Consider the following 13,161-nt stretch of genomic DNA (forward strand, 5'->3'; position numbering starts at 1 on the left):
GGAAGGGAAGGGAAGGAGGAAGGGAAGAGGGAACAAGGGAGAAGAGAAAAAGTTTAGGTAAGATGAAATATTAGTCCCTAAAATTTATTAAGATCTAGAACATGGGAACATGTTGATATAAGATGTGGAATATCTGTCCCCTGAGAAGAAAGATTAGTCTCTTATCTTGTGGTTTCAGATGTGAAAATACAAAATATTCTGCGAATCTGGGAGGCTATGGATTCCCTGCTGCCTATCCAAGGACCACGAGAAATATGTAACAAACCATATTTGGGTTTTGTTCCTTTGTTTTGTTTTAAGAAACAGGGTCAAGCCGGGCGTGGTGGCGCATGCCTTTAATCCCAGCACTTGGGAGGCAGAGGCAGGTGGATTTCTGAGTTCGAGGCTGGACTACAGAGTGAGTTCCAGGACAGCCAGGGATACACAGAGAAACCCTGTCTCGAAAAACAAAACAAAACACCCCAAAAAACAAACAAACAAACAAACAAAACAAAAAACAAAAACCAGAAAACAAAAAAGGAAGAAAGAAAGAAAGAAAGAAAGAAAGAAAGAAAGAAAGAAAGAAAGAAAGAAAGAAAGAAAAAACAGGGTCTCAGTAAATATTCTGGCTAGCCTGAGGCTCCACACACAGTCTAGGCTAGCCTCAAAATCACAGAGACCTAGCTACTTCCGCCTCCCGAGTGATAGAACTAAAGGCCTGAGCCACTGTCACCAAGCTTGGCTGAGAATTAGAATTATAGAATTAGATAGTTCTTCTGTTTTATTTTCCTCAAGTCCTGACCCTCTCTCAAGGCTTCCCCTCTATGCACCTGTGTGCAATCACAGAGACGATGATGATGATGATGATGATGATGATGATGTGGTGTGGGTGTGTGTGTGTGTGTGTGTGTGCATGTGTGTGTGTCAGTGTGGCACCAGGCAGGGAGGTGGGACCCAGCAAACGCTGTTCCACTGGAGGTTATTCTAGCCACAGGCTCTGTTCTCTCCAGATTTATGCTGCAGTTAGCACCACAGTACAGTTGGGCAGCCTTAAAATTCCTTTCTTTTTCTTTCCCCAGGTAGATAACCAAGTCTGGGAGGAAATTGCTCAGGCCATCCTTTTGAGGCAGAGACTATCTTGATGGTTTTTTTCTTAGCTGCTTTTCTGTCCTTGAAGAGCCCCCACCCCTCAGTCCCCCTGTCCACACGCTATTGCCAGCAGATTCCTGATATGTTAGAAAATGGCTGAAGCAATAATCCTTTCTCTGCTGTCTCCTTCCGCCCTTCTCCATGCACAGTGGACGGTTCCCACAGCCTTCTCCATGCACAATGGGCGGTTCCCACAGCCTTGCCTGCTACAGATCCCCAAATCCTTGGGCCTGTGGTGCAAACTGCTCCCACGTTACTCAAGGAACTGCCTGAGAGGTAAAATTAGCTAAAAGGCCTTTTTCTTGCAGAATGTGCCAAACTGTCTCAAGTCACCCCTCTTGCTCCAGCAGTGGAGCAAACAAACTCCAACCGTCTTTTTCTTCTGTTTGGGTCACACATAAATGATACTTTCCATTTCTCGTTGTGAAGATGGCGGAGTCTAGCCAACCGCCTAAGAAAGCATTGCAGGGAGGAGCTACAGGAAACCCAATGCTTCCTGAAGTGAAGCCCAGATATCTACCTGAGACCAGCTGCTAATCACATCGAGCCCACGGGTGCTCAGCTTAGAATTTCTATCTGTCCTTAATTACATATTGAATGAATGTGTAGCTGAAATCCCAGGCCACAGAGATCACGTGAGACCTTTTCTTATTGTTAACGATTCTGGAAGCAGTCTTAACTGAAGAAACTTATATCAAGGGAAGAAGTAGAATACAGGAAGTCTTAGCAGTCTTCCGTGAGGCCCAGGTGGCAGAGAAGGAAACCTTCCTGTGGAAAACAACAGACTTGGAGAAATCACTTTTTATTTAAAGGGCCATTCACCGCAGAACTTGAGAAGTGAGCAGAAACCCGTCCAGTGTTTTTTTAGAGCTGTATTACTATCTGATTAGCCGATTGCTCGCTGGGCATAGACCACAACTGACATCGAGTCAGAGATGCCAGTGGGTTTCTCTTGAGAATGGACCATGAGGAGCAGGGGTGGGCATTGGTCCCTTCATTCTAACGCTCACATTTATGTTCTGTGCACCGCTGTATACAGCGGAACGTACTATTCCAAACATGGCTGGAAACAAGTGAATGCTAGGGCCTCATGTCATGAGAGGCATCTCTACATTTAGAGAAAAGACCGAAAAATACTAAATCATATCCAGTGGCTGATTTTCTCCTTAATTCAATATGGAGTCTGACTCGTCTCTAAAAATCGGTATGCTCACTTAAAAAAAAAAAAAATCAAAAAACAAAACTTCCTTAAATGTAGTCTGTTGTTTCTCTCAGTGGTAAAATTCAGTGTGTGTGTGTTGTACTCACTCCTGAGCACATATGTTTGCATGTATGTGTGTACCCACGTGTAAATCAGAAGTCAGTGTGTATTATCTTTCTCTGTTCCTCCTCCTCCTCCCCCCTCTTACTCCCCCCTCCTCCTTCTCCTCCACTTCCTCCTTCCCCCCTCTTCCTCCTCCCCCTCCTCCTCCCCCTCCTCCTCCTCCTCCCCTTCCTCCTTTTGATACAGGGTCTATCACTGAACTCAGAAGTAAACTTCTAGCTAATGAGCTACAAGGGATCTCCCCGTCTCAGGCCCCTTGGTGCTGGGATTACAAACTAGTGTCAGACCCTGTTCCTCAGACCAGTGTGGTAGATGCTTTCCTGGAGGAGGCCATCTCCCCTGCCCTGAGTTCTAAGTTTAGAAACCAGTCCTAAAGTTCTCCATGTATCTATTTAAAATAGAAGGGACTGCTGCGTTCACGTTCTCAAACTGGGCTACCACGGAAGCGAGGTTCTAAAGAATTTAATGAGTAGCTACTATACACCTCAAAGAGGTGACTGGATTTTTAAGAGCTTTGTTTAATGGCAGCTATTGAAGAAAACTTTTAGCACCCCAATGTCCCTGTTCCGTGTAATCACGCTATATTTCTGTCATGTTGAAGCAAAAAATGTTCATCATTTTGTCAGCTCTGTCTGAGAAACAGAAAATTACCTTCTCAGGCCCTAGAGATTTATGCTTTTAATTACCTCCTATCTGCTTCGCTACCCTCCAAACCTAAGAATCAATATAAATAGTCTTATTTATGGGAAAAAAATGTAAAATGTTTGACAAAAGCTGGCTCTCACGTTTTAGATTCTCACTGGACATTATTGATCCCTTCTGTTTGGGGCATTACACCTTTGTTTCTTGACAGGATTGGTTGGGTTCTCAAACTCACCATGTTAATTTTTCTAATAATCCTTATTGCTTAACAGCAGATGTAAATTTTACAGTAAGCACTGCAGCTCCTGGATCAACAACGAGACCATGATCCCCTCCGCAGTATCTCTTTATTCAATCACCTACTGCCAGGCTCAGCAGAACTCCGACCTTGTGCAACCCCACACCACAGATTGACATTTCAGTGAGGGAGGGGCAAGTTTCTTCTCTCTCTCTCTCTCTCTCTCTCTCTCTCTCTCTCTCTCCCTCCAGTAGGAGCTATGTTAGCACAGGTAAAATGTAATAGACTGAGATTATCTGTGGATGTATGTGTAGCCATTGCTCCAGTCCATGGGGTGATAGTTCCAGAAGCTTCCTCGAGTGCTGGAATCTGTGACTGCTGAAGTTCCTTATATAAAACACTGACATGGGATTTGAATATGTCCTCCTATATTCTTTTAAAGCCATCTCCAGAATATTTAAATTAAAATATAAATTCTGTGCAATGGCTCTTATGTTGTATTGTTTAGGGAATGAAGTTGAGGAGAGCAGCATGTGTTTGTGCAAGATTGTAGGGCAGGAGGGAATGCTCAAACCTTGCTTGAGGATCCCCTGAGTATAGAAGGCCTACTTTATTTAATTCATATGCAATTACACAAAGGAAACCATAGGGGACCGGCTATCTATCCCAAGCACTGTCAAGAGCAACAGAGTAGATGTGTGTAGGTGGTTGGCAGTAGTTAGATGCATATACATGAGGCAGGGGACAGTAACATATAGCCTTGATGCCTATATAAGTGGCAGTGACCTTATGTTGGGGACAGTCAAACATCAGAAGATAAATTTTCCAAATCGAAAGAAAAGAAGAATCTGCTTAAGGAAAGAAAAGACTTAATTAAAAACACTACCAATGCTGAAGACAGAGAGGGAAAGCAATGCATGTGTTACTCCAGTATGCCAGAAGGCGAGAAAAGGGAGAGGCATTGGAGAAGATAAGACCTTGGAGAATGAAGGAGAAGAAAGGTAATGGTTTGGAGGAGAACACGAAGAAGAATAGGGAAGACATATTTCAGAGATAAAAGATAGCTGAAGGATATCAATAGCAAGTCGCAGAATTCCCTAGAATACTGAATGGCACCGGAGTTTCACAAAGCCCTTCCTTGCAAGCCAACTGCCTGCACTGGTTTTGCTAAAAGGGACATTTTCTCAGGTTATGGCTAACAGAGTTCCAGGCTCTTGGGTGATTTGATTTCCTAGGAAGGGCATCTGCTGCAGGGACTTGGTGGTATCAAATGACAGCTGGTGGAGAAGGACAGTCGGGTCTGGTGGCCAAGAGATGGAGGACCCACCAGCAGCATGTGGGAAGGAAATTTACGTGGGACCCAGAGCTGTGACCTGGTGGCCAGCCTCGCGACTGTGGGGGATTCTGTTGGGTGGGCTGCAGAGACCGCCAGTGCCCCTGGCAGACACGGCAGGAGGGTTTCTTAATTGTTACATGGATGAAGTTTGTTTACAGAAGGCAGGAACGTTGGCACTGTGAGATTTAGATCTGCAAAAGAAATCAGGAGGCAGGGATAAGACAATAAGGCAGGGAGGAGAGAAGAAACAGAAAGACTGGAGGGCCCAATCTGGGCGAAATGAAGATGACAGAGACACAAAACGAGGGTGCCGGGCTTGCGCAAGTACCAATCACCTGCTAACTGTGGTCCTGAGAATTGCCACCAATCTCTGAATGACTGCGATTTTCAAAATGTCAGAGGTTCACAGTCAAGAATAGGAGAGTGAGGCCACCCTCAAAAATGTTCACACAAATGTCTGGCCTCCCTACCATTTTATCTTTGAAGCAAACCTTTAGTTTCCTGTCTGTCTATGATATTCTGAGGTCAATCAATGAAATGGCATGAGGTCACCTCTTTACATCCCCAGGCAGGAAGACATAAAGCACAGCAAGAAAGACAGAGGGCTAAAATCGAGAGATGCTGGCTAAACCAAAGCTGTACTGGGACCCAGATAGAGCAATGTCAAGAAAACCCACCGACTCACAAACACCATGAAGTAAATAAAATAAAATGAAGAGAATGTGGACTACGGTGGGACTCAACACTGAAGGTGCTAGGCAGAAAGCAGTACTGTAGATTTTGCAATCGGAAGGGGTAGGGTCATGTTAGTAATGAGAGCCTACAGCATTAGCGTCATGCATCATAATCAATTTGTGGCCTTAATGACCAATTCCAAAAATTTTAGAATTGATTCCTGAACCAGAGCCTGCGGAACTTGATTAGATCCCTGTGCTCTTTCTCTTGGATCCCTACGAAGCACAAGGATCTGGGTGAGATGAAGATCATGCACGGTGAACTGGGTTATGTGATGTTGACGGCGACGACAACGATGATGATGATGATGATGATGATGATGATGATGTCATCTCTAGTGGCCCTGCTGTAATGTCATGTGAAACTCCATTTGTATTTTTTTGATCCTCCTACTGCTAATCTCCAATGAACTGAAATTAATATGCAAATTAACATTTATTTGTGAACTCCCAACTTCCGACCTAGCCCAGAAGGGAAAAGAACGTCCTTCCTTCTCAAGGTATTATTCTCAAAGCATATGCCAGCTTGTTTTCCAGTGATGAGGACTGGGCTCAGCCCTGGAGATGACACTGTCCAGCTAATAGATAGAGATTCCTACTCAGGCTCATCAATTTATAGTCATCCTCCAGTTGTAGTCTACTCACTCATCAGGTGCACGACAACCTGAGTTCGGCTTACCCCAGGTTAGGATTTAAAGAGGAGGAAGGAAGGCAGAGCTGTCATCTGCACACATCAGTGCAAAGGTCCAGGGCGCTCTTGGTAAGTGTAGCCTTCCAGGACAGCAGTGCCTGCCTCCGGCAAAGTTAATGGCGTCAATTTGTAAAGGTTCACTTGGGAAATGTTTGTGATTAATGCTTGCTCATTTACATAAGGCTGCGTTGTGTACATAAAGCTGTAGCCTTTTGCTTTCCGACAGTGGAGTTCTATGGAGATGATAAAAGCTGGACAAAGTGGGCTGCCGAACCCTTAAACTAGGTCGCTCTGAGCTTTTACTGCGCGAAGCCTACCCTGGTATGTTTTCTGTGGGTTATGGAGAACTGTGGAGTGCAGTCTGTTTACTGTGCAAATTTGTCTTCCAGATCTTTCAATAAACGTATTTTCTACACTGAAGACTGAAGCCAATTCAGACTCAGGCTGATTTAGAAATGTTATTAAAGGAAATAAGGATGAGCATCTTTTTAATTCTTGCATTAAAATGTAAATAGGGTAATTATAAAATAATAAACTTTCTCCCCCAATAAAAAATGCTCAGTTAGAGCTCTCAGTTATGCAGATTATAGCGCCATTACTAAACACTGGGAACACATAGATGTCACATTTCTAAGTTTGCCATCCAGATTTTTTTTTTTTTTTTTTTGCGGTTATATTGCCTAGAATCCAAGCATGACTCAGAAATCTCATTACTGTCTTTGTTCTCCGCAGAGCTGATGAGCGGTGACAGGAAGCTGGTGGTCGCCCGCTAATGTACGTGCAGCTGACCCACCCACATTAGCTCAATCGGGAAAAAAAAAATGGATGATGGTGAGCAGGACTCAAAGGGGTGAGAGATCCCAGAATGTAGATAGAAGAGTCTCACACCTCACCCCATGTGACCCATGGAACAGATGAGTTTTTTATTTTGTTTGTTTGTTTGTTTGTTTTGTATTTTGGTTTTTCAAACAGGGTCTCATGCGGTCCCAGTCTCACACTCACTCTGCAGACAAGGCTGGCCTTCCGCTCTTGCCCCCCACCTTTCTCCTAATTTCGGGGATTGCAGGTGTGTGCCACCATACCTGGCTTCCATGACACAGTAGGAAAGCAGAATTCTGAGGTCTTAGCTGTCCTATCTGTGAGGCAGATGTGTTTATGTCATGTTCTGCTAATGATAATACCATGAAGATTATTTTTAATCACAGAGCTGGAATGGTCCATTTTAGTTGCTATCATAGAAGAGAAAACTAAGGCCAACAGTGTGGTTATCATTTTCCATGCTCAGAACCAGAACTTAAATCTGTGCTCAAGAACTCTTTTTTAAATCTATCTATCTATCTATCTATCTATCTATCTATCTATCTATCTATCTATCTATTTATTTATTTATTTTTGAGACAGTGTCTATGTAGCCTGTTGGTCCTTAAATTCTGAGATCTGTCCACCTCTACCTTTGCATTCTGAGCATTGATTAAAGGTGTGTGTCACCACACCTGGCCCTCCAGGACTCCGAATTCATGGAAGACCTGTGACTTGTGCTAGTTTTTTAAGTAAGGACAGACCCCGGACAGACTTAGTTTTCGTTTGCTGGTAGAAGCCGCTTCTTTGGAATGTCCCACTGTCATCCAGGAGGGGCTCCGTTAAGGCTGACGCCAGAGCCAGATGACAGGAAACAGTCTTGTAGGCACACCTGCATATTTAGGGGCAAGATATCCAGAGCCTAGTTCTGCTGGGTACTGACTGTGAAAATACATGCAGTGCTCCTAAGTGGGAGAAGACCTACAGGTTCACCTAGAAGGCACTGAACAAACCGCCATGGGACGTGCACACAGACTGCCGATGGGTACTACGGTAACAGAGTATGGGACATGGACACAGAGACTGACGATGTCACTGTCTACTATTTTCACAGGAGACGTTAAAGGCAACACGAATATATTATCTTGTAGTTGGATGTCACTTTCTACTATTTTCACAGGAGACGATCATAAGTTAAAGGCAACATGAATATATCATCTTGTCATCAGAAAGGGGACGTGTGTCTCTCTGGCCTAAAATGAAGGTATGGGTAGAACTGACTTCTCTGATGGAGCTTTCTGGAACCCGTGCATCTTCCTTTATCTGCAAAGCCATGAGCGAGGAAACACATTCTTCTTATAATGGACCACCAATGGCTGCTTCTTCTGTCTCCTTCCCCTTTTAAGGCGCCTTGGACACTGGGCACACGAGAAAGTGGTGGGCGGTCTTTCCGCTTCAGAGACAGGTAATACCGCCTTTAATTCTGTCTGCCAACTTACTTCCCCTTGTCGACGTAAGGTGACGTATTCAGAGGACATAAGCATCTTTGTCTACCGCATACATTTGCAAACAAAGGGGTTAGGGAATGCTCTACGTTGACAGAGTGGCTTCTCCGTGAAGCGTTGTCAGGTGAGGAGGGGAGATGGCTCATGGTAAAGTGTCTGCCTTTCAAGCATGAGGACCTGAGCATACACGGAGATCCCAGGAATGGTGGCACTGTGCCGCAGGGCAGAGCCAATCAAATCTCTGGAGCTCACTGGCCAGATAATCTTGTTGAAAAAAACAAGCTCTGGGTTTAGTGAGACACCTTGTCACAAGAAAAAGGAGGGGGAGAGAGATTGAGGGTATCAAGCTCTGACCTTCTCACTCTTACTGACACGTGTGCATGCCTGCCTGCACACACATGTACATTTAACACACACACATACACTGTTCATAGGATGTTCATGAACATCATAAAAACTAAACAAGCAAAGGCAGAGGAAAATTAATGTTACTCTATATGTAAGAAAAAACAGATACTCACATTTAGATATAGGTCCATAAACAAACACTGGCGAGTTATATAAAAAGTACTAAGGTGTTGATAACAATCAGGAATGGCAAGTAGGGCTTGAGAACTTAGAATGGGTGAGGTTTTTAAGATTTATTTAACTTTATGCGTATGAGTGCTTTGCCTGCATGGATGCAAGTGGACTAGTGTGTGCAGTACCCATGGTGGCCCGAAGAGGGTGCCAGTTCCCCTGAAATTGGAGTTATGGATGGTGCTTGGAATGGAACCTAGGTCCTCTGCAAGAGCAATGCAGTCTGGGGAGAACCAATAATAGCTCAGGGATGCTGAGGTGTCGAATGAATTAGCATCTTCTTTCCCTTTGTTTACTTAAGGTTCATTTAAATTCTTCAGGGTGGAATTTTATGAGGTACTGAACATTCACTAGTCTTTGGTTGAAATCACACTAAATATAACTGTTCACATCATGACCCACTTCTCTGCTTTTCCGGTAAGTGTAATTTTGTTGTCCGTATTGTGTAGAATTATGAAAATGTCACACCCATAGTATATATGAAGAAGGATGTCTCTTAATTTTTTTTATTTCTAAAAACACATTGAATCTACTTTTTTGCAAAATGGCTTTTTGAGTTCAGAAGCCTGGGAAATTCCACAGTCAAGATACAGTCTTCAGATTCCCATCTGCAGGGGGAACTGGCTTTACCTGGTAGTTGAATATTACCAGATTTATATTGATTTTATATATGTAAATCTACTTAGATTTTTACCCTTGCTTTGTATCTTTTTAGCTCTATGTTGGCTAGTTATAATCATTTTTCCCTATGATTCTATGAAATGGAAACATAACTTGTATAATAAGTTTTTAGTGAGACTGAACATACGCATGACACATAGTTCTTGTCAAAGATAACAATGGTCTCCCTCAGCATCCACTGAATTCTTTCTCACGTTTTCTAATTTTCCAGTGTTTCTGACGAGGGAATAGAATTGGTGGGATCAAGTATAGAACAGCACAGGGGAAGCTGACTGTGCAGAGAATATCTTGATTTTTATGATCAACCACTTGTCCTAGTGTTTGAGTTTCAAGCACTGAACCTTAGTCACTCAGAAACCGGACGCCCTGGAGCCTGTGGGCCGCCAGGATGAGCTGTTGCTCAGCTACCACGGAGCACACCAATATGAAAAGGCTTATTTGTATTCAGACCAATCGGCATCAGCTCCACACACTTCAGAGAGCAACACAAAGGTGATACTTACATCCGAGTTAAAGCGAAGCTGACAGACATTACAGGAAATAACTTGTTTCTTCTTTGGGGGAATGGAGACTCCAAACGTGTGGTTAATGACTGCTTTCTGCACGGGGTCCATCTGAAGAGCAAATGATTAAAAACAAAAAAGTCAAAAATCACCTTCAGGAGAGACAGCACTGTGGGCAAATAAGACAAGCAGAGCCACTCCTAGAGGTTTTCACTCTTAGTTCCCAGCTGAGGCTACCAAAGACTCTCACTCATTAGTAATGTTCCTGTCTCCCGGAATTAAGAATAAAAACACAAGCAAAACACAAAGTCGTAACACAAAGAAGACCACAAGAGAATCACCACATGCCCCGTAACCCAGTGTCCGTGAAAGAAGGCATGAGGTATTAAAGAGTATACTACAAACCCCGCGTGTTAGGGTTAAAATGAAGCTGTGAAGGCTTCTGTGGAGGAAGTGATAATACTCAGCAGGTCTTGGATGACCTCAGGGACAGTTACCGCAGATATATTTAACTCAAGTTTTGATTTATGGCAAAGTTGTAAATGTCAGGCTCTTATTACAGATCAGAAAGTGTGTACTCTTTATTTTAAAATAATTTATTAGCTTTCATGTTCTATGGATTGAAATTCACTGTTCTGGAAAGTATATTACAAATGAACACTCAGATGCCTGTAAGAGATTGGCTAATACACAATCCTTGTTTAAATATTGATCACAAGCAAGGTTTTGATTTATAGCCAGTGACTCCTTTTGGTTTCCATAGAAAACATACATATTTGGAAAAATGTACAGTAATCAAAGTATTTAGCCACAGAGAAACTCATGGTGTAGAGCTGTCACACTTAGGGAAAGTGAGGATTCTATCTGCAGAGCAGATAAAAAGACTTAAGTGGTGATTCTCTTGCATAGCCCAGAAGTTAATCCTTAGCATTAACATCAGACAACAAGAGGTTCACAGGACAATGCAGAAGTGAAGCCAAGGTTACTCATCGACAGGTGTGATGTGAACCAGGACAGGTCAACTGACACGGCCACCTAGGAAATCTCCCCAGCTCAGGGTTTAACGTTGGATTAGATGATGACATTTGAGAGACAAGAAATAAACACCGTGCCTGATTGTGATTATAAATCAACGAAGTATAACACTTAGCACTTAGGAGAACTGATACACAGAAAAAAAAGGGGGGTGGGTGGGTGCAGAATTACTGTTATAAAGGATGCCTAAGAACAATAGAAGCCATGTATGTATGGTATATACGTAAAACACAGGGGTGGAAACTAGGTAAAAACAGTGTGCTCCTATCTGAAATTCTCCAGAGCAAAAATTCAAAGTCACTGGAATTAGCCTGCTCTTTTGTTACAAGTTTAAGAGTTGTGGAGGCGTGATAGTAAATGAATTGCCACTATACAAACGGGTGGTGGTTTGAATGTACATTTTCTGGACCTAAGAGGGGACAGTCTCACATCCTAACCTAGGGCTTCATGAGAGCCAGCCAATCATTACCACTGTGGTATGTAGACAATCCTTGATTTTACCGCATGAGAATTTGGCAGCACAGAACTAAACAGAGCAAAACCAAACCACTATCGGGCAAAGCAAACCCCACAAGGTCAGGGAAGAAAACGTTACGTATTTATTTTATTTGCAGATGTGTATACCTAAATACTTTCTGCTGGTTCCTATGGATATATTAGCGTATCAATTTGTATTAGGCTTAAAATAAAAACATGCGGGCTGGTGAGATGGCTCAGTGGGTAAGAGCACCTGACTGCTCTTCCTGAAGGTCCAGAGTTCAAATCCCAGCAACCACATGGTGGCTCACAACCACCCATAACAAGACCTGACACCCTCTTCTGGAGTGTCTGAGGACAGCTACAGTGTACTTACATATAATAAATAAATAAATCTTTAAAAAAAATAAAAAGCCCCAAACTTTAAAAAAAATAAAAATAAAAACATGCTAACTTATTGGGCAGTATTAAAATCCCCCAATTTTAAAGTTAACGAACGAGCCTTTTATTGAGATAGTTCTTATTCTCAGACTTCCTGTTGGATGATATCTACCAAACTCAGTCATGCACGCCACTTTGCTCATTTCTGCTGTAGGACTACACTCGTGCTTCATCTTTTGCAAGGTGCTTTTAAAGAGACATAAATAATAGCATCCTTTAAACCACATCTAGAATGCACATTTTCCTCATTTTTAAAAGGGTACCAAAAATTAACCTTAAAAATAAGAATTTCCATTGCTTAAAATAAATGCACGTGTCCTTGTTTTACCTATGGTATGACACACAAGCACACATAAAATATGAACTTAAAATATGCTACTTTAAATTTTTTATTGAGCCAAGATCATTAGGGGTGGACCCAACACAATCCTTAAATAGAAACATTCCTTTACTTTTTTTTTTTTTCTTTTTCAAAGAACTCCTAATATAACTGCATCCTGTTCCAATCTGACACTGGTATCACCCCAGCCTGAAAATACTGCTTCCTCATCTCCATTCCTAAGGAAGTCATGGCTGAACACTCCAAACACAGAGGCAGACAGGTTCCCAGCCTGTACCCCCAGAGCACGTTAAGGAGGTCCGTGTAAGACACTGGCACCAGACTTGGCCTCTGTAGTGTGTAAGATCCTAGCTTTCCTCAGAGTCAGTTCAGTTGTGACAGCAGTTTTAAGGGCTTCCTGGCCTCCGGCTTTGCTGCCTTGCTTTGAACGACGACTTGCAGCTAGCCATATCAGAGTCTCTCCCCTAATGTCTCAGACACTCTAGTTTCCAGTGAAACATGACTCATCTCCTTACAAGAATTTTCAGAAAACAGCCATGTTTGCCTCTTGTCTAAATCCCTTCTATCTTTCTCGTAGATGTCTATCTTCGTGGTGAACCCCAAATGGCACTCAGGATTGAGAGGTGCCCAGGGGATGAAGCACACCTCTCTCTCTCTCTCTCTCTCTCTCTCTCTCTCTCTCTCTCTCTCTCTCTCTCTCTCTCTCTCT

General features: G+C 42.9%; 1 protein-coding gene across 9 annotated transcripts in view; it reads right to left on the reverse strand.

Moving 5' to 3' along the window:
- Znf385b (zinc finger protein 385B) overlaps positions 1-13,161 on the reverse strand; it is a 306,268-nt gene that overhangs the window by 55,174 nt on the left and 237,933 nt on the right. For all 9 annotated transcript variants that reach the window (XM_029537096.1, XM_029537103.1, XM_021193705.1 and 6 more), the window contains one exon: positions 10,160-10,270. In XM_029537096.1, the coding sequence (XP_029392956.1) occupies positions 10,160-10,270 (111 nt within the window). The remainder of the gene's footprint in view (positions 1-10,159; positions 10,271-13,161) is intronic.

The sequence above is a fragment of the Mus pahari genome, chromosome 3, assembly GCF_900095145.1.
Source record: "Mus pahari chromosome 3, PAHARI_EIJ_v1.1, whole genome shotgun sequence".
Lineage (NCBI taxonomy): Eukaryota > Metazoa > Chordata > Mammalia > Rodentia > Muridae > Mus > Mus pahari.